Genomic DNA, 26,831 nt, shown 5'->3' with positions numbered 1-26,831 from the left:
GACCTCTCTGTCCATCAGATATGCCCAGCCACTTCCCATTTTTTCACTCAATCTCTTTGTCTCCTGCTTGTTGGTACAAGGACTTAATTAGGCACAAATCTATTTCAACTGTTACAATGAGCACCCATCCTCCCAAAACCACCACCTCCCCTTTACAACTAAACCTACCAAGAAAGCGCTCTACTATATTTACGTTCACCGTCTCCAGGTTCCTCTCACTCACTCGTCAGACCTCTGCAGTCCAGTCCCAGCCCAGCAAAGGTCTCTCCAAGATGAACCTCCACGTCATGAAAGTCATTAGGTGCTCCTTGGGCTCTGCATTTTACTTGGCATTCCTGGGTTATTCCATGCTACTGATCTCTTTCTCTTTCTTCAGACACCCTCTTCCTTCTGCTTTCATATGTCTGCCCTTTCCTGATTTTTCTCTGTGTCTCTAACTGCTCACTCCCAGCCTCCTTAGAGGGCCATTTATCTCTGCCCGTCGCCGCAAAGTCTGTGATCTTTCTGACTTTGCAGTAAGCTCCTTTATTTTCATTCTACACATGTGTCCTGGGTAACCTCACCCACTCTTGGGGCTTCAGTTCTTGTCTACATGCCAGTGAAGGCCAAGTCCATACCTTCAGCCTTGATAAGGGCCTGCATACCAGCTCATTGCATGTTTCGTGCTGCCTGCTAGACGTCTCAGTTGGATGACCTTTATAAACATTGGATTCTATATGTGTAAAACTGAGCTTACCTTGAAAGCAGGACAGAGAAGAGATTAAAATTGTAGGCTCTAGAATCAAACCCGATTCTGTCAGTTACTAGTGACGTTGCCATTTCTCATGTGTGAAATGGGAACAGTGACCTCGCAGGGTCATTGTGAGAATTAAATTCACAGTACCTAGAGCAGTGCCAGGTATGGAGTGAGTCCCCCGTGGTCGTTAGCTTTGGTGAATGTCAACCACTGCCCTGGCCTCTCCCACCTTGAGCACCAGCACTCTACAGTTGCCACTCCCCAGGCCCCTCCTTCCCCACTGCTCTCCTCGTCTCAGTGAACCATAGCAATGCGAGGCAACACTCAGCCCCCGATGTGTCCAGGTGCCAGGCAGGCATCTCACATGTCGCATCTCACTTGATCCTGGCTACAGCCCTTTGAGGTGGGGCCTGTTACTTTCTTTAGCCTTTACAGCAATGAAGCATCCAAGGTTAAATAACTTGTTCATGGTCTCAGAACACCAGAATTTGTATTCGGACCTGCTGATCTCTGGGCTCAGTCTCTTTGTAGTTATGTTCTGCCTTCCTACCCCCCATAGGAGTTGGACAGAAACCTGAGGGTCATCTTTAACTTTTTCTTTCTCTTTGCCACCCCCACCAAAATGCCACCAGTTGCCAAGTTTTGTCAGCTCGACCTGCTAAGTATCAGGAGAGAGCTTCACTTCTTTATCCTCTCATCAGGATAATAAATTTGAGTTTTAATATCTAATGTGACATGTTAACTGAGCACTTACTTTTTTTTTTTTTTTTTTTTTTAAGATGGAGTTTCACTCTTGTCTCCCAGGCTGGAGTGGAGTGGCGAGATTTCAGCTCACTGCAACCTCCGCCTCCTGGGTTCAAGCCATTCTCCTGCCTCAGCCTCCCAAGTAGCTGGGATTACAGGCGCCTGCCACCACACCTGGCTTATTTTTGTATTTTTAGTAGAGACGGGGTTTCACCATGTTGGCCAGGCTGGTCTCAAACTCCTGACTTCAGGTGATCCGCCTGCCTCAACCTCCCAAAGTGCTGGGATTACAGGTGTGAGCCACCGTGCCTGGCCAATTGAGCACCTACTTTTTAAAAAATTGAGCACAGTGTCAGGTACTGTGCTAGGCAAGAGGCTACAACAGTCTGTAAGAGAGATGTGGTCCCTGTCCCCACCAAGCTCCTGATCAGTAAGTGACAGTCAGTGTGTCACACACGAGCATGGGGTTCTGAGCCCAGAATTTGGTAGTACCTAGGATCAAGGGAAACAGTTGTCTTGGGTCCTGCTCTGTTATCTCCTACTTAAGTTGCTACCACTAACTTGTCTCTGCCTTCTTATATTGCTCCCCAACCCATCTATTTTCTACAGAACACCAGGAGTATGTGTTCTTCAACAGCCCTGTCCCAAGACATTTTTCTGCCACCTCCTTTAAGATCAAGTTCAGAGTCATTAACATAACATCCAAGGCTCTTCACTGTCCGGCTTCCGTTGTCCTCTTGAGCTTCATGTCTTGCCACCTCTCCTATAGCAAGCCCAAATCTGATTTTATTAGCTTTCCTTGAGTTTCCATATCATGCAAGAGAAAGAATGACCCGGATTAGATATACACTTCTTCAGGAAGCTTGCCTTGATCCTAGGTACTACCAAATTCTGGGGTCAGTACCCCATGCTCATGTGTGACACACTGACTGTCACTTACAGACCGGGAGCCTGGTGGGGACAGGGACCACATCTTTCTTACAGACTGTTGTAGCCTCTTGCCTAGCACAGTACTTGACACTATGTTCAATTTTTAAAAAGTAGGTGCTCAGTTAAAATGTCACATTAGATATTAAAACTCAGAACTAATTACCTCCTTGAGACCGCGCAGCTCACTAATAGCAACAATTGTAGTGGTTGGCAGCAGAGATTTTATTACCGAACTTGAATTCAAGTCCTGCCTCTGCTGCTTATATACTCTAAGCCTCAGTTTCCTGCTTTGTTAAAAGGGATGAGAAATATGCTTTCTAAGGCTGGAAGAACAAGTGACAGAGGGCATGCCGACTGTCAAACACAAAACCTGTTTCTATAAACAATCCTCAGATGGTGGGTTTCCATCCGAACGCCCAGTGCTCAGTGTAGCATTTTTGGCTGTGCACGCGTGACACTGTCAAAGCCAGCTCTACTGATGGGTGCACTGAGCTCTTGTTGACAGAAAATAAAAATCAAGAGTACAGATCATTCCATTAGGGAAATTCTCAGGTTTTAAAAAGTATTTTATCCAATGATTCTTTTTGACTATGTAAATATCTCTAGAAAGACTAAACTCTACTGAAGTAGGAAGATACCAACTTGGAATCCTCCCTAAGGTTCTATTTATTCTTAAATAAAAAGGAATGATCATATTTTAATTTTAATGAAGTCCTAAGACGACTTAATGCAATTGCATATGGGCTGGCCTTCATGACTGGCAAATGCTTTTCATTTAGATTTATATGGCTGATTTCTCATGCGTAAGGTACAGATTATTTTCGTTTGTCAGTAGAATAAATATATTGTTGTCTAACAAGTTTCAATGAAATATTTAATACTTTTATTTTATATCACAAATTTGAACATTGCTCATAAACTGAGTTAATAGATGGTATTTTGGAAGCAGGCTGCCATGAGTTCACATCCTGGCTCCACCACCTATTACCACTGTGACCTTGGAGAAGGTGTTAACATCCAAACTTTTGGATTCCTGGTGTGTAAAATGGAGATACTGTTTGCCGCCTTTAGAATTTGCTGGGTGGACGGAGGGAGGTTATGTGTAAATCACGCCACATAGCACCTACCATGTAAGAGATACTCAGTTCTGCCTAAAAAAGCCACCATACTGTGGTCCCAGCTGCTCAGGAGACAGAGAGGAGGACTGCTTGAGCCCAGGAGGTCAAGGCTGCAATGAGCCATGATCACACCACTGTACTCCAACCCGGACATCAAAGCAAGACCCTGTCTCAAAAAACAACCCCAAAACGAAATCCACCAGACATCTTATTCTTAATATTACTCTACATTATTAAATTGGAAAGAGAACTGTTTGAAGTGTTTGTTCACTCATGAGTAAGTAATTGTTTCCAATCTGGATTTTGCACATTATTCAAGGAAGATTTATGGTGACTTTTCTGTAGCCAAGCTTTTTAGCTGTATCTGCCCTCTACCACAACAGAAAAATGTATAAGCTTAAGAATTATAGCTCAAGGGTGGTGGGGTAGGGGAAGGTAGCTGGCAGTGTCTGACCCAACCCCGATCCCAACCCCGAAAAAAAAATAAAAAAGAAATACGGTTTCTGCTGCTTAATAAGAATAGTGAAACTTTGCAATAATTAAATATAGTATTTGATAAGAAATCAGCTTGTGTTATTATTTTAGTGAGTTGTTTTAAAATTCCCAATGACCTAAATCCCTTTATGCTACCACCACTATGAATCTGTTCACAATCTCACAAGCCCCATAACTCCTATATTGTATAACCATTAATTACAGCAGGAACTTGATGAACCTACATGCAATATAACTATCTATAAAGTAGTAAAGTTGCTAGTTTGACTACTGTTTATAATTATTATTGGTACTCAGTTATTTACTATGATGATCATGAGAAATGTGGAGAAGTGTGAGAAGTGTAAAACATAACAGAGCTAACTTTTTGGAGTGTTTGTTTCATGAAATTATTGGGAAACATGATATTTATAAAAAGATGTTTCAATTTATGCATGGCTATTGGCTTTTAAGTACCTTACTGCTTTTCTCCTGATATTCCTTCCTATTAAATGCTTTCCTTAATTGATGTCTGTGCTCTCTCTCTCTCTCTACCTCCCTGGCAGTCTTTTCCCTATAAAAGGACCCATCTGTCTAAGGTAGAGATTCTCCATTTTTATATACTCATCAGTGCTAAGCTGCATGGAGTAGACGTGCTTATCATTTAGAATTCTTGTTTAACTCTGCTTTTTCAATACAGTTTTTGTTTTGTTTTCCTTCAAGTAAAATCTGTTCTTTTCAGCCTGAGTTCAAGTACCCGAAAGTATGTCTAATTCCTAATCATAGTCCTAAAGCAAAGAATGCATTTTAAACTTGCTAACCCATGGTAATTAACAGTAATACTTGAAAAACTGATGCCCTTTTTAATATGTGACTCTGTATACAGAGAGTGAGAGAGAGAGAGAAAAGCTCTTTAGAAAAGTGACTCATTTTCATCTGATTTTATTAGACTTGAATTTGAGAGGCAACAGCGTGAAGAACTTGAAAAATTAGAAAGTAAAAGGTAAGTCACATGGGGTTCAAGTTTCAACACTCCTGTAGTCTGGATTCCTGTGTTAATATCCTGGACTGATTCCATCTGTGTCTGCTTCAATACTTCCCTCTTGCTCTGTGTCTGCTATTTACATGTCTAATGACTGCAGGTCTTTTTTTTTTTTTTTTTTTTTGGAGTAGTTGGTTTTTCTTCAAGTTTAAATTTTTTTAAACAGTTCGTCTTCAAGTATTTATGAGAAATGGGAAATAGAGTCAGCAGGCAAATTTAACACAGCAGTTAAATTTAATACACCAAAATGTATTCATTTAAATTTAATCAAAAGTAGATCTTCTCTTAATAATATCCCCTGAGTTTTTAAAAAGCCTGAAAAATGACAATTTCCCTTCCTTCTACCTCCCTGCTTTTAAAACATCTTTCCTGATATTGTTTGGCCATTTGTATTTCCCCATGTGTAATTTGCTTTTCTTATTCTTTGCTCACTTTTCTTTTGTGTGTGGCGGGGCAGGGTGGAGGGAGAAATGGCTGTTTAATTGATTTGGACAGTTCTTTATATGTTCTGAAATAATTCTTTACCTGATAAAACTGTATTTTCTCCTTTTCTGTTTTTCCTGTCCTATTTAACCAGCCAAGACGTAGACCAAAGATGACAATTAGAGTAAAAACTAAGGCTATAGAAAATCTGCAAAGTAAATGTTTATTTTGTAGGACCTGGAGTTTAAATGTCACAAGTAAATTGGCTTAGTTTCCAGCATCATCCAAGATAAACGTTTGGTGGGTCAGGAGGTGGAAGCCGTGTATTCCTACTCTAACTCTGTGCTCTTCCTCTGGAGGCCATCCCAACCCTAAACTCGGTACAGTAACCAGTGGAGATCATTTATTCTCCAACAGAAAACACAACATGTCACCTCCCCACCAGCCAACAGAATTATGCATTTGTATATTCTAATGGAGGCTCCAGTTGTTTTCAGTGTTATGCACTAATAAACTAACATTTTGGACCATTTGGTGATCACCATTTGTCCCAAACTAATGATTAAATGCTAAAGAGTATGTATTTTTTAGCTGAAACAATGAACTGTCGATTATAATGACTTTGATATTTGACCCCAATGAGATGAGGACAGCTAAGCATTTTTATTTAATGTTGTCTTGTAACTGAACTTCTGTTGAGTTTTAGTCATTGAGCTGAATAAAGTTATTCACATTTAATTTAAATTGGGCATGGTTCTTTCTCTTTGAGCTCAGGGGCCTTTTAAAATTATATCATGCATAACACATTATGATTATAGACTCTACCAAGAAATGATATCAGAAGCCACTTCAGGAGAATAGGCAGGTGATATGTTGGACAGTTAAAAAATAAAAAAATTAAACAGGATGCTGCTGGAAATTTAAAGGAAAGCAGTTACTCTTCTTTTTTTATTTTAATGGAGGCTTTGACCTGGTTATATGTGCATTTTCAGAACATTTCAGTAAAGTTAGAGCAACATTTGAACAATGATCAGATAACAAGCAGTCAGTGCTTTGCATTTCAGGAAACTCATAGAAGAAATGGAGGAAAAGCAGAAATCAGACAAGGCTGAACTGGAGCGGATGCAGCAGGAGGTGGAGACCCAGCGCAAGGAGACAGAAATTGTGCAGCTCCAGATTCGCAAGCAGGAGGAGAGCCTCAAACGCCGCAGCTTCCACATCGAGAACAAGCTAAAGGATTTGCTTGCTGAGAAGGAAAAATTTGAAGAGGAGAGGCTGAGGGAACAGCAGGAAATCGAGCTACAGAAGAAGAGACAAGAAGAAGAGACCTTTCTCCGCGTCCAAGAAGAACTCCAACGACTCAAAGAACTCAACGACAACGAGAAGGCTGAGAAGTTTCAGATATTTCAAGAGCTGGACCGGCTCCAAAAGGAAAAAGATGAACAGTATGCCAAGCTTGAACTGGAAAAAAAGAGACTAGAGGAGCAGGAGAAGGAGCAGGTCATGCTCGTGGCCCATCTGGAAGAGCAGCTCCGAGAGAAGCAGGAGATGATCCAGCTCCTGCGGCGGGGGGAGGTGCAATGGGTGGAAGAGGAGAAGAGAGACCTGGAAGGCATTCGGGAATCCCTCCTGCGGGTGAAGGAGGCTCGTGCCGGAGGGGATGAAGATGGCGAGGAGTTAGAAAAGGCTCAACTGCGTTTTTTCGAATTCAAGAGAAGACAGCTGGTCAAGCTAGTGAACTTGGAGAAGGACCTGGTTCAGCAGAAAGACCTCCTGAAAAAAGAAGTCCAAGAAGAACAGGAGATCCTAGAGTGTTTAAAATGTGAACATGACAAAGAATCTAGATTGTTGGAAAAACATGATGAGAGTGTCACAAATGTCACGGAAGTGGCTCAAGATTTTGAGAAAATAAAGCCAGTGGAGTACAGGCTGCAATATAAAGAACGCCAGCTACAGTACCTCCTGCAGAATCACTTGCCAACTCTGTTGGAAGAAAAGCAGAGAGCATTTGAAATTCTTGACAGAGGCCCTCTCAGCTTAGACAACACTCTTTATCAAGTAGAAAAGGAAATGGAAGAAAAAGAAGAACAGCTTGCACAGTACCAGGCCAATGCAAGCCAGCTGCAAAAGCTCCAGGCCACCTTTGAATTCACTGCCAACATTGCGCGTCAGGAGGAAAAAGTGAGGAAAAAGGAAAAGGAGATTTTGGAGTCCAGAGAGAAGCAGCAGAGAGAGGCACTGGAGCGGGCCCTGGCCAGGCTGGAGAGGAGACATTCTGCGCTGCAGAGGCGCTCCACCCTGGGCATGGAGATTGAAGAGCAGAGGCAGAAACTTGCCAGTCTGAACAGTGGCAGCAGAGAGCAGTCAGGGCTCCAGGCTAGCCTGGAGGCTGAGCAGGAAGCCCTGGAGAAGGACCAGGAGAGGTGAGATTGGGAAGGAAGGGTGTGGCATATAGTGGGTGCCAAATGAGTGCTTATTTTTCACTCCTCATGTTGTATTTATCCCTTTTTTTTAACTTATTCTTTTAGCCTTCATATTCTCTAACACATAGGCAAATGCTTATATTTGCCAGAACTGAGAAAAGTACTCCTAATCTTCTTGTATTTCTCCTTAGTGTCCTTGTTTTAGAATTGTTGGCCTAGAGGTGAAAAACACACGAACAAAAGCAAAGCGCATGTTCATTATCCCACTGGCCTATGGCATGTGTCTGTTTTAATATTTTGATAAATGCAAGACTGAGAAAGTTTCCACTTTGATTTCTCCTTTCCTTCTTTCTTATCTCCCCTGCCTGTCTCCCTCTCTTTTCCCTTTCTTCTTCCCCTTCAGTTCCCTCCTCTCCCTTCCATTGCATCTATTTCCTCCACCTTTCTCTTCCTTTGCCCTTTCTCTTTCCTCTCCTTCCCCTTTCCTCCTTCCCTCCTCACCCCTCACTCGCTTGCTCCCTATCTCTTTCCTTCTCTCCCTGTTTTCCTTCCTCCTCCCTCACCTCTTTCCATCTCTGCTTCCCTGCCCTTTCTTACTAATGATTTCACATCTTCTCCATGACCAGGGATGAAATAAGTGTCATCCCTGGAGTTCATGTTTGCATACAGGCTACTGATTTCTACAACCTGTTGGGAATGAAAAAATCAATACTTCTCCCACCCCTATTGAGTCACAGTATTTAAGAGGAGGCCTCAGGACTCTGCATTATAAAACAGTCAACCGAACCAACAAACAAAACTCCAGATGATTGTGAACACAGTGGGATATTAGAACATGTTTGGTGATTTACTGATATTATTTTTGTTGTTGTGAAAAATAAAACTAGGAAATTAGCACTCTTGTCTTGTAAGGTAAGAATATTTATCTTCCTTCACCTATTTTCTGTCACCATACTTACCAGTCCATAAGTTCTCAAAATGCATATTATGTGAATTTGAGAACACCTTTTCTGGAGCCTTGAAGACATGATGGCAAGACTCACAGAAAGGCCAACAGCCACCTGGGTGATGCAAACATCACCCAATTTGGAGACTTGCAAGAGGAATTTATAGCCTGGTTCAGCCCCTTCCTATCAAGCTGGTAGCATGTTCCTACCTTGGGCAGGATCTTTCATCACTGGGCCTCAGTGTCACCACTTGTACAAGAAGAGGATGGATGAGATCACAGGGTCTTGCTCTGGGTCCAGGCTGGAGTGCAGTAGGTGTGATCATAGCTCACTGCAGCCTCAAACTCCTGGGCTCAAACAATCCTCCTGGCCCAGCCACCCAAGTGGCTGGGACCCCAGGTGCATACTGCCATGCCTGGCTATTTATTTATTTTATTTATTTTTTTAGAGATGAGGTCTCCCTATGTTGCTCAGGCTGGTCTCAAACTCCTAGGTTCAAGCAGTTCTCCCACCTGAGCCTCCTAAAGTGCTGGGATTATAGGCATGAGCCACCACTCCCTGCTCAGTTGAGATCTTAACTGAAGCTCAGATTGCAGAGATGAAACCTTGCCCTCTCCACAGTACTCCCCCCACCCACAGCACCTCCTAAGGGAGCTGCAACAGAAGTCCAGTGTACTGGCCAGGAGACCCCACCTTGGCATTTAGCAGACGCATGGGGCTAGTTGCTGATAACAAGACAAGACCTACTCAGAAGTGTTACTGTAGCTTCACCCATCACATTGCCTGAAAAGGTCAGGACAACCTCCATTCAAATGATTGGCTTATGCTATGGATTATATTTACCATCGCTGTCTGGTAGTTCCCTCAGGCAAAACAGCAACAAAATAACAATCAAAAACCCTAATGCTTTTATTTCAGAGAAATAGGTTGGAGGTTTAAGAAAATGATTGCAGGTATGTTATGTAAATGCAATTGCTAGACGAAGATCCAGCCCCAGGAAATTTAAAGTAGTGGAGGGCACACTCTCAATTTGTAGCCTGTAGTGGGCAATAAGAATGCAGCATGAGCTTTTAGCTTGATGTCCTTGGCTTTTGTCACCTGGCCATTTAGTATTAATACTGTATAATAGCAGACACAGTATTGCAGTTTCCACAGAAGTGATTACACAATGTGAGTGTTCCTTCAGAAGCCAAGTAAAGGGGGCTGCTAGCTTCATGAGTTTTCGTGAAAAAGACTTAGCTAAGTCCTAATTCAGGCCAACGGATTCCGGGCTCTCTGCTCTGACTGTGATATCCCTGCAGCTTTCTATGGGAATTTCTGTTGTGCTTCATTTTCTCCCATGGTTCTCATGGCTAAGCCAGGATTCACCGTGCAGCCTGACTTGGCCCCTTGTAAAATTCCACAAGTGTGAAATATTAAATTCATGCGGGACCAGACTGGACAACAGTATCCTGAACTTGGCTCTCCCGTTGCCTTCTCAGTGCTTTATGAACCAGGTTTAATCCATTTTCCTGCCTTTTTTCCTACCACCTGCTCATTCCAGCTGCCCCATTGACCTGGATCAGGCAACCCAACTAGAAATACCTCCCGTCACTGTAGCGGGGATAACAGAGGCAAGTTGTTAATACACTTAATCCTATTTTCTTGTCAGAGTCCTTTAACAATGACAACGATGATAATAGTCATGATGCAAACCATGAAGAATAACTCTGTGTACCTCAGATCCTGCTTTAAATGCTGTGTGTGCATTGTCATTTACTCTTCCAATAAAGGCTGCCATCGTCTACAGTTTACACATGAGGAAACTGAAGCCTGCGGTGGTTGTATAACCACTGGGGATGAGTGTCACACAGTTAGAAAGTGGCAGAGTTGTAGGTCAGATCTCAATCTCATCACCCATCTCTGAGCCACTTAGCCCTCTAGTCTTCTGACCATGTGTCTGCCACACGGGAAGGCCAGCTTGTCCCTTGCCACCCATATAAATCTCACTCAGGATTCAGGATACCACTCAAACCCTCCTTTGCTCTGTGGAGTCTTTTCCACTGGCCACTGGCCCTGTGCTGAAGGACAATTCTTAACAACCCCAGCAGGAGTTTTCTTAACTGTAAACATTGCTAATTGCCTGCCTACATCCAGCTCTTTTTTTTTTTTTTTTGGCCATTGATGATACCCTATTAATATTGCCCCTCAATTATTTGCCCACCACCAGGCCTCTGACATCATGTTTTGTTTTTTTTTTGCTTACATCTTGTCTTTTGAAAATACTGTGTGTTCCACAAATTGATGCTCTAGAAGTACTTGCTAATCAATAGACCCAGAAAGGGCTGAGTTAAACTGGGCACAGCCTCATGTGGGTCCCATGAATGCTTACCCTCATGACCCTGTGATCCGTGTCTGGAAGTTTAGAACTTGGCTTTCGTGTTCAAGATAGAGCAGTCAAATTGCTGCTGGTGACACCAGAGGGTTGGCAGCATCACGGTGTGTTGGCATCTGAAGTCAGAATCTCTGATTTTTAGACCCGAAGGAATTGAGGGAGATTAGTTGACGCTCTCATTTGATCCATGAAGAAATTGAGACCCGTGTTTAAATAACTCCCCCAAGTTCACACAGTGAGTGGACTGCAGTCTCCTGCTTCCTGGGGCCAAATTCACTGGCAAGCTTGGCCCTCTGGCCTGATGGCCCTGGATTCAAGTATGCCTGGGCTGGTGGGTGAACGACCTTACACACATTTGACCTCATACAGATGTATCACTTATCATTGGAGGTAAATTTTATGGTTTATTTTAGTTTCTCATGGAACTCAACCTACTTTCCTAGGCCTGTCTTTTCTGCTTCCCCTTCCCACGCCCTCTGCCTTAGCCCAAAGTGGATGCCTGGTTTTCATGGCCTTGTCCCATTGCTCATATTGCTTTCTGCACTTAGATAATCTTCTGCCATCATCTCCAAATGACAACATTCCCACTGGCCTCTAGAGACTCAACTTAGAACTGCCATGACTATGAAATTTCTCCTGGATTGGTGGTTTTTAAAACTCTTTAAAACATAGATCTTTTTCATCAAACGTAAGTATTTACCAGAACCCTGATATGTAGTCCACAACCAACTCTTGTTGAAGCAGGAGTTAGAGGCCTCAGAATCCTACACACCTACCTCTAGGACTTGCTTGGAGCACAGTGGAGAGATCTTTGCTCTTGGTGGTCAAACTTACTCTACCTTCTGGATGCCTGCAGTGCTCGTCCTGGACCCTTCTTGTGGCCCATTGGCACTTTATGTCTTGTCTTATGGGTATGTGGCACCTTTTCTACTAGAAGGTAAAGTTCCTTGCACACAGAGGACAGATCTTGATCCCCATGCTGTCTAAAGCAATGTCTCACACAGTAAGGATGCTCAAGAAATACTATTAATGAATGAATTATGTGGCTCCTATCTGTGTAGGTTAGAATATGAAATCCAGCAGCTGAAACAGAAGATTTATGAGGTTGATGGTGTTCAAAAAGGTCATCATGGGACCCTGGAAGGGAAGGTGGCTTCTTCCAGCTTGCCAGTCAGTGCTGAAAAATCACACTTGGTTCCCCTCATGGATGCCAGGTACTGGACGTGAAAGTGATTCCAGGCTTCTCATTTGATGTGACTCAGGGACTCGTTGTTTCTCTGTTGAACTACTTTGTATCTGGAGGGCTCTATTAAGGGCAACAAGTAATACATGTGCTTGAGATGTGCTCTGCCTTCATCTGCCATTGACCTGCCAGTGGTAGGGTAAGGGGTCATTTCAAGAAAATCAAGGACTTGAGACCTGGCTAGCCAGATCCAAGGAATCTTGTTACACGTACAGTTGTCCCTTGATATCTGCAGAGGATTGGTTTCAGGATGGCTCTTTGATAAAAAATCCACACATCCTCAAGTCCACCTGTTAGCCCTCTGGAACCTGCGGTTAGAAAAAGTTGCCCTCCATATATTTTCAATCTGTGTATAGTTGGGGATGTGGAACCACTAATAGGGAGGTCCAGCTGTATTTATTGGAAAAAATTGACGTGTAAGTGGACATGTGTTATTCAAGGGTCAAGTGTGGTTTGAGTGAGAGGGTGGAATGAAAAGTTGCAGGGAAACCAGCTCATCCAGCACAAAGTGAGGCAAGGCCAGGTTGACAAAAACAAAGACCTAGAATTAACTGTACCAAGAAGAAGGACCTTGTGTTGACAGTTAATTTATATGTCATGGATTACAAATAGATGAAGTTTGTTATACAAACTACTGGTATATTCAGAATGATTGTGAGTATAATAAAATCTTTATCTGATGTTACTTTAGTTAAGTGATTTTCAACTTAGGTGGCATTGTGTATTGCTCTGTGGCTTAGAGCCCTTAGAAAAATCAGCTTAATTATTCTTTGCCTATAAGAAGACAATGATTATCCTTCTTAACTCCATTTAAACATGGGAGCATTTGAAATTGGACAGTCTTGAACCCTAGATATTAGGAGATATATATTTGGATATCAAAATGAGCCTCATAGCCCACAGGGCTAATTTCAAATTTAAGTGAATATCAGGGGTGATAAGTTGTAAATGGCCTTCACTCATGTTCAGTAGCACACAATTTTGTTTTCAATATTGAAAGAGAAACATTGTGCTTTATTTGGGCTCTTTTACCTAAAATTTTAATCTCTTTGCCCAGCATTTTAGGAAATCTTTTCTCTGTGGTCAGTAGTATAGAAATGATTGCAGGATTATGCATGTGTTTATGCAGATTTACTTATTTATTTAGTGAATGTGCTAACATATAAACATGGAAACCATTTAATTTAAAATAATCCATCCGGCTGGGCGTGGTGGCTGACGCCTATAATCCCAGCACTTCGAGAAGCTGAGGCAGGCAGATCACCTGAGGTCAGGAGTTCGAGACCAGCCTGACCAACATAGTGAAACCCTGTCTCTACTAAAAATACAAAAATTAGCCGGGTGTGGTGGCAGGTGCCTGTGATACCAGCTACCTGGGAGGCTGAGGCAGGAGACTCACTTGAACCCAGGAGGCGGAGGTCGCAGTGAGCCGAGATCATACCACAGCCCTCCAGGCTGAGAGACAAGAGCGAGACTCTGTCTCAAAAATAATAATAATCCGTCTAATCAGTACCTGTAGAATTGAAGGGGGGGGTCTAGAACAGAATGACTTCCATTTGGGCAGTCTCTGCCGCTAGAAAGATTTTCGATGAAGATAAAATTCTCTAGTCTCTCTGTTTCCTCCAGGTGGAATGACGTAAAAACATTGAGGTGGAATGGCCAGAGATTAGACCAAAATCCACTGAGGTGGTGAAGGCTGATAGTTTTGCTTCATACAACTTCACCTACATTTTATGAGATATCAGATAATAAGCTGACACTGCTTAAAAGTCAGAGGTGTTTGGCTTCATCTCTGTCTTGGCCCTGTCCCAGGCATTTTGGAAGGTAGAGACCTTTAAGATGTGGTCTTGCTGGCCAGGTACCGAGAACCCATTTAGAGAGACAAGACAGGCCAGGAATACAAGTATGCAAGACGCTGTTCAATCTGAATGAGGAAGATTTGTAGAGAGCTTGTCCGTTTCTTGCTTATTATTTTTTTCTTTTTTGGTAATCCTCATACATGACCTTGAGATGTGAGAAATAACTATCATCTGTATTATCCTTTTCTATATGAGGAACCCAAGGCTCTGTGAATGAAATATGCTGTCTTGGCATCAGATCAGAGACCACAGAGCCTTCTGAAGCCAGTGACTGGTTTTCTTCCATCCTGCAGCAGGCACTCCACTAAGGACATGGATGGGATCACTTAGTCTCCTTTCCATTCCCGATATTCTATTACTTGTTCAGTTCTACCTCATTTGGGCAAAACCCAGATAGTGAACATGTAGCACCAGATTTCTTGAAAAAAATAAAAATGTTGAAGTTCTCAAGTTGTTGTTAGGTTTGGTATTTAGAATGAGATTGCTCCCTGTTGTGAAGGGCGTAGTAAAGAGAGGATCTCTGAATGTCCTGTGTGGTTAGAAGTGTCAGATCTACTCCATCTCCATTGCGTTTCAGGATCAATGCTTACATTGAAGAAGAAGTCCAAAGACGCCTTCAGGATTTGCATCGTGTGATTAGTGAAGGCTGCAGTACATCTGCAGACATGATGAAGGTAAGCCGAAGGAGCCAAGTAACATGAAGTAACGCGTTCATTCATCTTTCTTTTTTCCTTTTTTTTTTTTTGAAACTGAGTCTTGTTCTATCACCTAGGCTGGAGTGCAGTGGCACCATCTTGGCTCACTGCAACCTCCACCTCCCAGTTCAAGCGACTCTCGTGCCTCAGCCTCCCAAGTATCTGGGACTATAGGCGCCTGCCACCACACCTGGCTAATTTTTGTATTTTTAGTAGAGACAGGGTTTCTACCACCATGTTAGCCAGGCTGGTCTCAAACTCCTGACCTCAAGTGATCTGCCCGTCTTGGCTTCCCAAAGTACTGGGATTACAGGCGTGAGCCACCGCACTCAGCCCATTTATCTTTCAAGATGACCTTGAAGATAAGTTTTTGGTGGTAGTGGTGGGGTCTTTTGTTTCCATTGAGAAAATTCAGCTGTGGAATGTTCTAGAAAAAAAATTAAATATTGCTTGGGCAGAGTGTAACAGTTTATAAATAGTATTAATTCAGGAATTCAGGAGTAACTTTATAATTTTGTAATTGTGACAACTTTTAAGTGATTATAAAGTCTAAAGTACTTTTTAATTCTACATGCAACATTCTTCTGTTTTCTTCCAAAATACTTCCAATTTCCATAGTTATTTAATTTATTTTGTAAATTATCCAAAATATAAATAGAATTTTGACTTTTAGAAGATACATATTTGTGACAAGTCTATATCAAAATAAAGACAATGCATTTCTATCCTGCAAATTAAGAAATGCCCTAAGGAGATCTTGTTTTTAATATTCTTAGAATTTTAAGATTAGGAGTAAATGTTTCAGTTCTCTGATGGCAGATGGATCAATACAGTCATGTTTATCTTGGGGATATAAATTATATAGAAGGGTTGTCTTTGTTGAATGACAAGTATGTTTATTTAGATTTCCATTCCCATAAATACTTGTAATCAAATCAGTCCCCCGCCCCATGAACTTGCTATAATTTAATATAGAGGGCTTTTTATTTTCTTTTCAGGATAATGAGAAACTTCACAATGGCACCATTCAACGTAAACTAAAATATGAGGTAGGTAATGATTTTTCAGATTTGATAGGGTCGCCTTAAATTATGGCATGCTCATGTGATTACATTTTCTTAATGTCTAGTTGCATAATTAGAATTTTGAGGTCCCAGCAAGATTAATGGCTAATAGGGAAGGCAAGCTATTATATGGACTTAAAATTAAACGGAATCCTGTAGTTTGAAACTGCTTTGACTTTATTTGAATGGCATGTAGCTGTGGTGGAGCTTTGCCCAGTTTTTCATTCGTAATAGTATATTTTCCCTTGGTCTGCATTTAAAAGGCAGAATTATATAATCAGAATCAGATATGGGGTTTGGAAATGAAACTCAGTACTCCTCCTGTCCATTTTATAGACTGTGAGTTGGCAGTAGTACAAAGGAGATACTCTTGATTGATTAACTTGTTTCTCTGGTGGATTGTCAAACCAAGGTTTATTTGGGCATGCAATTTGTAAGGTTTCACTGGTATTTTCCTCCACTAAGAGGCATGTCCCTCCCCTATATTCCTAAATTTTAAAAAATCAACCCCCAAAAAATAGTAGGTGATGGAAATTTTCCGTATGGTGTCCATATATTACTGAACAGACAGCAAGAGGTGGATGTTCACAGAGGCTGAACTGACTTTGGCCGCAGCCACGCCCTCCTGCCAGTCATCCAGTAATGATGTGATCTTCCCCTGGATACCCATCTCCCTCCTCTACAGAGCAAGACACTGGCTTTCATTTCTTTGTGTCCACAGTACCTGGCACATAGCAGGTGCACAGTAGTCCTTCCGTGGTGATGACTTGTAGATAAGAGTAGTGATAATTACTGTTAATGTTCGTGGGAACATTTGATTCCCATGAAACAAACCAAAAGGAGAGAGAAATATAACCTGGGTTAGAACACTTGGGCATTTCTTTTGGCCTTGCCATCTGATTTTCATTAAGTTTGCCTTGATTGCATTTTGGACATATGATCATGGACTTTATTTTCGTAACTAAATTTTACCTTCTAAACATTGAATCAGAGGGCTTGGAATTTATTGTAGGGAAAATGAAATATTAGATCAAGAAGTGGGTATTATGGATCGATCCCATACAATGTATTTCTATCAAAATTCTCAGTGATTTATAATATATATAATATGGAAAATTGATATTCTATGTATGAATCAGATAATCAATTCTTTAATCATGTATTGATACAAATGGCTTAGGCTTTTTATTTAACCTCTGAATTAATCTACCCAATGAAACCAATGACAAGAATCATCATGTGCAAAAGAATCACAGAAAGAGCTACCACATCCCCATTTCAACTTTTTTTGACACCTTGAACAGAAAAGGCAGTTTTGCCCAGCATGGTATCTTGACCAGCTTCTGCCCAGGGATGCCACTGACACTTCCAGCCTCATTAGAGAGGAGAGGAGGGAGGTGGATCAGAATGACCACTGGGATCATCCCATGCTGTGGAGCGTCTCAGGCCCTGAAACAACTTCCTCAGCATCACAACAGAGAACTCACCAGCAAAGGGATCAGTCCTCAATACCCAAGGTATTCCAGGACAATGAAAACAAATATTGTCATCCTGAGCACGCTGGCCGTTTTGAACCAAAATGTTTTAATCTACCTAAAATCTCTTTTCTTAAAGAAAGTAACACTGATGATGCAGCAGATTATCAGAGTAAGTCAGAAAATTTCAGTGAGCTGCTGACTCATAAAGATGAACACGGCTTAAGAGTCAAGTCCAGTTGGACTTTGCTGCAACATACGTCCCAAGAAGTGTCTATAAATAGTGGAGGCAAGCAAGCCAGGCAAGGCAAGGTGCTCTGCTTGGTTCTGTCTGAAGGCATTTCCCATGAGGAGAGAGCATCCTGCAGTGCCCCGCAGAGCGTACTGGCCTCTGAGTTTTATAGTGAGCAGCAAGGTGAGGAAGAGTTGGATGCTAAAAAAATGAGCTCATCGGAGTCACTGATAAATAACAGAACAGCAGGAAACGATGGACTGGGATATTTTTACCACAGATTCTCAGACCTTTATAAAGATACCAGCAGTCACCTGCTTCAGGCTGGCACAAAGGTGATCAGCCAAGCCAGGCTCATGGGGAGTCTGTGTGCCCAGAGGGGGCTCCCCTCCCAGGTAACAACATTCGTCAGAAGCCTGCCATTTCTGAAGCACTTAGCCCCACACATGCCCTTGAAGATTGACGTGCAGTCAACAGAATCTCATTCTCCGGAAGCTTGGGTTGGCAGCAGCGAGAGCGAAGCTGCAGGGAGCCTGAGGCCAGCAGAGGGTGCGGCGCCTTACCGGGCCTCTGTCTTTGCAGCTGCAGGTTTACCAGGTTCCTCGCCAAGCTCAGTTTTTCGCCTTGAATATGAAGATGCTAGAAAGAGCTCTGCATTTAAGCAGAGCCTTGTGCAATTCCCGGACCAAATGCTGAAACTGCAAGAGTGCCCTTTAAAAGACCTTCTTAGGCATGTGACTTGTTCTCTACCAGAACCTTTGGGCAACACGAATGAAGTCAAGGGCATTTACTGGCTTGCTGTTGCTACCTGCACAGCACCTGACCCTCAGCCAGCGTGTTTGCTCCTGCTTCAGTCAACTTTATATGCTTTGGTCCTGTCAGATAATCTCCTTGGCTCAATGAGCATTTTTCGTGCTCTACCTCTCTCTGGTCTACAGGAGATTCAAATTGGCTTTGGTGGACAGAGTATTCGACTCCTGAGCTCTGCAGAGGGTCTTCTGCTCACTGTGTTCAGTTACAACAAATACCTCTCTCAGCAGCTGTGTCGTGACCTCCTGTGTGTCCTGATGCCGGAGCCTGATGCTGCTGCCTGTGCTAATCATCCCTTGCTCCAGCAAGATCTGGTTCAGCTTTCTCTTGATTGGAAAACCGAAATCCCTGATTTAGTTTTGCCAAATGGAGTCCAGGTGTCATCCAAATTCCAGACTACCTTGGTTGACATGATTTACTTTCTTCATGGAAATATGGAAGTCAATGTCCCTTCCCTGGCAGAAGTTCAGTTACTGCTCTACACAACGGTGAAAGTCATGGGTGACTCTGGCCATGACCAGTGCCGGTCGCTAGTCCTTCTGAACACCCACATTGCACTGGTGAAGGAAGACTGTGTTTTTTATCCACGCATTCGATCTCGAAACATACCTCCTCTGGGTGCACAATTTGATGTGATCAAATGCCATGCTTTAAGTGAATTCAGGTGTGTTGTTGTTCCAGAAAAGAAAAATATGTCAACAGTAGAACTAGTCTTCTTACAGAAATTCAAACCTTCAGTGGGTTCCAGAAATAGTCCACCTGAGCACCTTCAGGAAGCCCCAGATGTCCAGTTGTTCACCACCCCATTGTATCTTCAAGGCAGTCAGAATGTCGCACCTGAGGTCTGGAAACTTACTTTCAATTCTCAAGATGAGGCTCTTTGGCTAATCTCACATTTGACAAGACTCTAAGGAGGAGAATTTTAAAGATGCACTACATGCTTTTTGAGATCATTAATAAAATAAGCATTGTGAAAGCAGTCAAGGCAATATGAATATCTCCGTGTAGCTAACTGAATTGGAACTGGAAAAACGCACACCTCTAAAATTGAAAATGTAAATATTTTAAATATCTACAATAAAATAAAAACAGCTAATAGCAGAGCCCTGATAAAATATCTTTATCACCACCTTGCTTCATTTTCTTGAAACTCAGGCTTGTAAATTTTTGCCTGCCTCATTATTTGTGAGGTGATTAAAGCATTTCTGATTGTTTGTCTTCGTGTCAATTTATAGTGTGGTGACTTGGAATCTGTCTGTGCCTGCTGGATTCCGGCAGGCTAATTTGTGCTGCCTGAGAAAGTGGCCAGTCTGACAGTGACCTTCATTGACATCCTTGGTTTCAGCTGTGATTAGGATCGTTCTGTAGCAGAGCACATTAGTGATGCATCAAGCTTCCTATGAGGACCCAGGGATTGAAAGTGTCCTCCCATAACCATGGTATGCGGAATCGAGACAGTGATGCATGCCCTGCAGTGTCTTCTTCCTCACTTAATTGCCTTTACCTTCCTCCTTTCATACTTCTTGATGATTCCCTTTTAACCCTTGTGATTTCAGCTCCTCACTTGTTGGTGTATTTGTGACTATTCCACCTGACCTGTATCCCCCACCACCACCATATTCCAGTTCTTTCTCAGAACTTTTGTCTCTCTATCCTGTAAGTCTCTTTATCTCAGAATCTCGCTTTTTCTCGTGGCTTCTTTCTGCTGTTTTGTTGAATATATAGTCCCCTTAGAGGTACCTCCCTCTGGCATCTCACCCAGCCACCACTTACAACCTTTGATCAAGGTCTCCTGCTGTCCCCAGCTGGTCAGTTTGCTGGCCTCCCTTCTCAGGCGAGTTCCCTGCTGCATCTGCCCAGGGTGGGGCTTCTCTCTCCATGAAGCTCCACCCAGTGGTCAGCTGCCTCCTCCTAGGTAAGAGGCTGCAAACTGTGCTCTTCAGGGTCTCTAGCTCCTCTGATCAACCCTTTCCTCTCTGTCCCCCTCTGTCCAAAAATCCTATCAGGTTACACATTTTGTATTTGTTTTCAATTTCATCTGACCCTCGTTGCTCCGCCACTGTTCTCCCCTCTCAGGTGTGTGTTCTCCTAAATCCAGAGTTCTCAGAAGGAAGGAGACGTGCTTCTCCCTTGCTCCACCCACTCACCTTCCACTCTCAGCTGAACCATCTTTAGCCCACAGTAGCTCTCAGTGGATGTTGGATGCAGCTGAGTGAGTCAGTGATTCTCCTGGCATGGAAGGGGCATTTTCTATTCTGGTCAACTCTTTGGATAAGTGCAACATAAATGTTGTAGTGCCTTCTTCATTTCTGTTCCTAATCAATGACAGAGATCGTGCCAAAGCTTAACCATCTTCCTTTGACCAGGAAGTGCTCATCTTCCCTCTTTCCCCTGACAGAGGAAATGACAAGCTACCCACACTGGGTCTACATTCCCACCTATTTTCCTCTACCTAATGTTGCAGACATGAACAGGAAAAGACAGGGAATTGGAGAATGTGTTATGATCCGCGGACTGGTGGCTGCAGCCTTATGTGCTTCTGACCAGTGGAGGCATTTGGTTTTTTGAGGCAACTGGATTCTCATGTTTTTCATTTCCAAAGCACCCCCTACCCCCACACATAAATACCTTATTATCTTATACCTAAAAGCTTTTAACTCTTTGATGAGGACATCATTAAAAATAGTCACTAATTTGTCATTATCTTGGTTGGTAGGTCATCTTCCATCATAAACAAACACTCCTAAAATGTACCATGATAGTTTTCTAATATCTTAATAATATTTCTCCTAATTTATTTTTTTTACTTTTTTAAAACTAATACATTTTGCATTCCTTTTTTCTTTTTAAGTTGTTCCGTACAGTATTTTCTCATATTTTCTTGATAAGAAAAAGAGTTATACTCCAATAGTCTTGTCCAAGTTAGAAAAGAAAGAAAAACAATTAATGATTATGAAGGGCAGAAGGAATAGATTTTAAGATGCCAGCAGAGGGATGCCATGGTCAGGAAGAAAGGAGTGATAAATAAGCAGTACATAATTTTAACAAAGAGTGTTAAATATTAGACAGATGTGCTTATTCGCACAGGTACAGAAGCATAATTCCACTATGTTGTAAATCATGGTCTTTAGGATTTCTCAGAGATGGAACATGCAGCAGATATGAGCATTGTATAAAAATCATATCACTCATTATAACTTCTGCAGTCTGCTTTATGATCTAAGAAGGCCACAGTGAGGATCATGTTCAGATTGTACCACATAATGGAAGCAGCTTGCAGCATTCAGATTCAGCATGTCACTTCTCTCACCTAAGCATACTTTGTACCTTGAGATAAAATATAGTTCCTGGGTGTGAGAGTTTGATTTACTGTGTGTGAAGTATTAAGGTTGTCGTGATGCCTGTGGAAGCCAGTGGAGTATTGTTGGTGCCATTATCCACTGTGGCTTCGATCCTAGCAGCTCCCTCTGCTCGTTTCTTCAGGAGTTCTAAGCCTACAGCACCCCTAGAGTGGAGCAACTGTGAGAGTGAGTATTCAGCCTGCTGTAACGACATCTCGGCTGTAATGAGTTTCTGAATCAGAAAAAAATAGACGCATACATTCTTGGTTATGTGGCATTCTGCATTGTTATAGGCATAAACATTTATATTGTGGGACTTCTTAATACATTCTAGACAATAGCTCTTTGAATACTTTTGAAATAGTGATTTCATCTGAATTTGATTAAAATCCATTTTGCGCACAGCTGCCTGTTTTACAGACTTGTGGTTGGCAGGATGAATTTATTTAGTCTTTGTTGAAAAACATTTCAAAACAGTGTGTCTCCTTGTTCTCAGTACTTTAAAAATGTGCATGCATCCCTTTGGAAGAGAGTACTTAAGCCTTCCAGCAGTAGTAATTACAGTAATTTTTGCTTACATTCTCTTTCCCAGATGATTTAAAGCTTTGTATGATAAATAGATTAGAGCCACTTTTATTAATGCTCCTTTGATGATCAACCCTGCTTATTGGATAGACCAGTTTCTAATGAGGTCATTTTGTTAATTTAGTTACACAATTTCCAGTATGTAGCTTAGACAACTCTGCCTCATTCCTTAGAATATCTACTGTGACAGATGTTATATCAGTCTGCAATTGCCAAATAACAAACAACGCCCCCCCCCAAATTTCAGGAGCACATTAAAAAAGTTTTTATTTTATTCTGCTGCTTTGCAAGTAGATTGGAGTGGCTGTGCTGTAGGCTGCAGGTCATCTGTTGCTCAACCAGGGTCGGTCTGCTCCACACGTGTCATTTTGGGATCTATTCAGAAGGGGCAGTAGCCATCGTGGTGATGACAGAAACACAGAAGGGCAATCCTGCAAGCCTTTGCCTGTGTCTGCTAACATCTCGTTGGCCGACACAAGTCACATGACCAAGCCCCAAATCAAGGGGCAAGGAAGTACCCTCCGTCCATCAAGAGGCCATGGTGAGACTCGGGATATGTACTACTACTACAGGGAGAGCAGAATTGGGACTCGCAATTAATTTTCCATGGATGCATTATGTCAAGGTTCCCAAAGCTCTATTAAAGATAAGACTCAGATAAAACTTGCAGGACTTCTCCGTAATGGAAACATTAAGGTACCAGGAAGAGTACGCCCTAGGACCTTTTAAGTTACATATTCAATTTGAGTACCTCCATGGATGGGCTGATTGCCTTCTACCTCTGAAGCAGTTTATTCATTGGGAACTGCTCTTACTGTTACACCATTCTTTCCATAATCTCCCTTATTGTGATCTCCATCTGCAGAGTCTGTTCATCCATGGCACCCTCTGTTGCAGAATAGAACAAGTGTATTTTGTAATCTGCATTATACACAAGCCTTCAGAGAAGACACTTCTCATATATCTGCCTCCTCTGATTTTTCTCCTTTACCTCCAACACCCTTCCGTCTCTCCGCTGTTTCTTAAACAGTACATTTTTCAAACCATCACCATCAAATCTCTTGTTAAGGATGCACTGTTGTAGTATGCTAATGCCTTCTTTATGAGGGATGCAATTGAATAAACTAGTTGATGAGCAGGAAAGAGATTCTAAGTCACTCCTCCTGCCTTTTAATATCTGGTTAAAATCTTTTGTTGCTGAAGGTGCAGTGGGTTATAGGGGTGACAGCAATCCCAGTCACTGTTTATATTGTGGTTTACAATGTAGGACTTCTTGCTCATATTTTGTTCCTTTTGATACTTATGGTGATCCTACTGGAATGTAGGAATTCACATTGAACTCCATTTCAGATTTGGAAGTTTAGACTCAAAAAGGATTACTAGGTTGAGAATTGGGACTTAAATCTAGACTTTTCTACTCTAGAATATATATATTTGTCCACAGTGCCAAAGCCATTTCATAGTCACTGTTATTCTTGACATTGGTAAAATTTTTTATTGATTTTTTTATAGGAATGACTATGCTAGAAATATATATTTCCAAGTATTGCTAAGTTGATTCTTAACTGACTTGTAAATTTGTTTTCTTGGAATTCTAGACATTAATAATTATTTCTGTCTGTATGAGTTGTTGTTTTCAAGGATTGCCTTACAAGTTTCTTTTCAATTCCTTTTATTTCCTTGCATGGATCTTACTTCTCTTTGCACTCTGCGTTTTTAGCTCTGTAAAAGAAAGCTTAGACACAGTCATAGCGTGAATTTGATGCACATAAGTTTGTATGTTTACTTTTGTTTCTTTGGCTGGAAGTGCATCCCTGCCTTTTATTTTCTCCTGGGCCTTAGCATTCAGCATGGTTTGAACCAAAGCCAGGGCTCAGCAAAAAATCAGTGAGTGAACATCAGTGGTACTTTTCATGATTAATCAATGACATTGTACAATTGTAATAGAAGGGAGAACATCCGCTTTTCCCTGAGGGTCCTAACCTGTCTGTATTCATGCTTAATAGTGAGAGCCACTTGGCAGTTGTTGCTACATTATCAGTCAGGTATAATAGACCCCATATTTTATCTTTTTAAAATCAGCCATTAATTGATACATTGTTCAAAGATGATGACCACTTAATATAATGATCTTTGGTGATCTAGAGAAAAATAGTGACACTTTTAATAGTTTCAAGTTGAAACATTCATCCAATATTCAATATTTCCAAACCCTAAAACAATGTTGGTCAGCTCAGATCTATGTAGAAGAAATAATTGATGCTGGTGAGAATCATGGATTAGAAATGTCAACTAAACCTTTTGGATTTATCCAAAGGCCGCTAAACTTAAGACATTCTACAAGTACCACTGTCCAACAGTTTGCCGTCTTCTGGGTAACTTATCCCTCAGGGTATATATCAAAACTTGTATTTGTTTCCTGATGTGAGTCTTCCAAACTCACTTTATAAATGAGATAAAGTTGGCACTGTTTCTCCACACCAGGCTATTGTTAAGTCCCATCCTTCACAGGGATGGACAGGATGTACCTGTAGCATGTATGACCACATCTTGGCAAAATCCAATTCATTTGTATTTGCCAAGCCTTCAAAGATAGTGTAGTGTTAATTAAGACAAGATCCCCTCATAGCAAAGGCAGGCTTCTCTACTGGAAATGGATAAGAACCTGTCTGGTTATTTACCATATACATCATTTGTGTTTGTTCCTGCATGTTATCTTTGTTCCATGTTTCTTACAACCTGGCTGATGTTTGAGGCTATAACAAATCTTCATCGTCTCTTTCCCCAAATCTCCATTTTCAAATTGTTGGGGCATAATAGGTACTTGAGACACAAGTTAAATTAGAACTATCAGTATAGTATGCGTAGCTGAAAAAAGGAAGGATTAGAAATATGTGCTATGGTTGGAACAGGGACAGGAGAATTTATAGGGACAGGAGATTTTGTTAAATCTAATAAAAAGCCAGGTTTGCCTGTATTTCAGAAGCAAAGCTTGGCTAGGGCTCCTGGAGATTAGATGGCAGTCCTTAGGCCAGACCTTGTCATGATCAGTGTATACTGAATTCGACCATCTGGTAAATAATTAGAATGTTTAGGGACAACTGTTGATGACTCCCTGAGGAACTGGACCGTTTCATGTTCTCTGAGAGCCCACAGTGATCTGAGTGGATATTAGTGCCGCTTCCTGTTCATTTCCTCAGTTTGTTCCTTTTGAAGGAAATAGCCTGAGTAGTAAAAGAAGACTTTGAACTGAATATTTACAATGTACCTTATGTTCTGCCTATTTCTTTCAGCTAAGGATTGGACTACAGTGTTTCACCAAGAGTGGAAAAATAGCATATTTGTTGACACAGAGCAATATTTCATTAAAAGCTATCAGAAAAAATATTTTTGTATTTAACTTTTAAAGATATTTCTTATGTACAAATATGTAATTCAAGTTACCAATTATCTACTTTTTCTTGACTTTTTATTTCTAAATAGGACCACTCCATGGCAGATTTAAAATTGCTTATACCGTCTTCTGTACTCATCCACGCCAGTTCTGCTTGCAGAGAGGTGTTCCGAACACCTCCTACTACAATGCCATCAACTTCCCCTTCAGAGTCTAAGAATCTTTTTTGCCACATATAGGGAAACTGTGACGGATTCCAAAATAAATAATGCCATTGAAATATAAAAGCTCCCGTAAATAATGGGATATAGTGGGATACAGCAAACATTTTCATGTCTAGTATAAACCTCAAGATACTCAAAATATAGCCACTTTCAAATCAAAAATAAATTTAAGAGACATTTATGTTAACTTTACTTCCTGTCCAGTATAAACATAGTTTAGGAGAATGTCAATAATTTCTTATACTGTGCCCCGAGAATTCCCCATTACTCATGAAATTGACTTCATAAAATAATGTTTACAAATCACACCACAGTGATGATTTGATGGGAACACATTTTGATTTTTAAAGTTATTTATGCATTTGCTCAGATCCCTACCGTATGTTTTAGTTATTCATTTCTGTAGCTGTTCATTTCTGTACACTCATTAATATTTAGTTCATATGAAATCAGTAAGATTGAAGTAAACTGTAGCCAAGGATGATAGTGGGGACTCTAGCAGTATTTCTCGTCCCCAGTATGATATGTAATGAAGAGAGAAATATCTTTCTTCTCTGCAAAGGATCCTGTTATGCTTCACTGTCTGGTCCCGTTTGGGACAGTAGCTCTTATAGCCAGCCAAGGGCCATGTATTGGTCCAGGCAGTTGCTAGTGTGCCAAAGGCTGCCCTAGATTGAGGTGGGCTACATAAATATTAT

General features: G+C 41.5%; 1 protein-coding gene across 4 annotated transcripts in view; it reads left to right on the top strand.

Moving 5' to 3' along the window:
- Positions 1 to 26,831, top strand: part of KIF16B (kinesin family member 16B) — a 299,853-nt gene that overhangs the window by 184,790 nt on the left and 88,232 nt on the right. The window contains exons 18-23 of one of the 4 annotated variants that reach the window (XM_012510215.2): positions 4,569 to 4,601; positions 4,952 to 5,005; positions 6,532 to 7,890; positions 12,273 to 12,425; positions 14,891 to 14,987; positions 16,007 to 16,057. In XM_012510215.2, coding sequence (XP_012365669.1) covers positions 4,569 to 4,601; positions 4,952 to 5,005; positions 6,532 to 7,890; positions 12,273 to 12,425; positions 14,891 to 14,987; positions 16,007 to 16,057 — 1,747 coding nt within the window. Of the gene's footprint in view, positions 1 to 4,568; positions 4,602 to 4,951; positions 5,006 to 6,531; positions 7,891 to 12,272; positions 12,426 to 14,890; positions 14,988 to 16,006; positions 16,058 to 18,819; positions 19,501 to 26,831 lie in introns of those variants that run through there. The other 3 variants (XM_003252140.2, XM_003252138.3, XM_003252139.3) reach the window with 3 other exon arrangements.

Source organism: Nomascus leucogenys, chromosome 11 (assembly GCF_006542625.1).
Source record: "Nomascus leucogenys isolate Asia chromosome 11, Asia_NLE_v1, whole genome shotgun sequence".
In the NCBI taxonomy this organism is placed as follows: Eukaryota; Metazoa; Chordata; class Mammalia; order Primates; family Hylobatidae; genus Nomascus; species Nomascus leucogenys.
The sequence above is the reverse complement of the archived record's forward strand: the minus strand, read 5'-3'. Positions and strand labels throughout refer to the sequence as shown.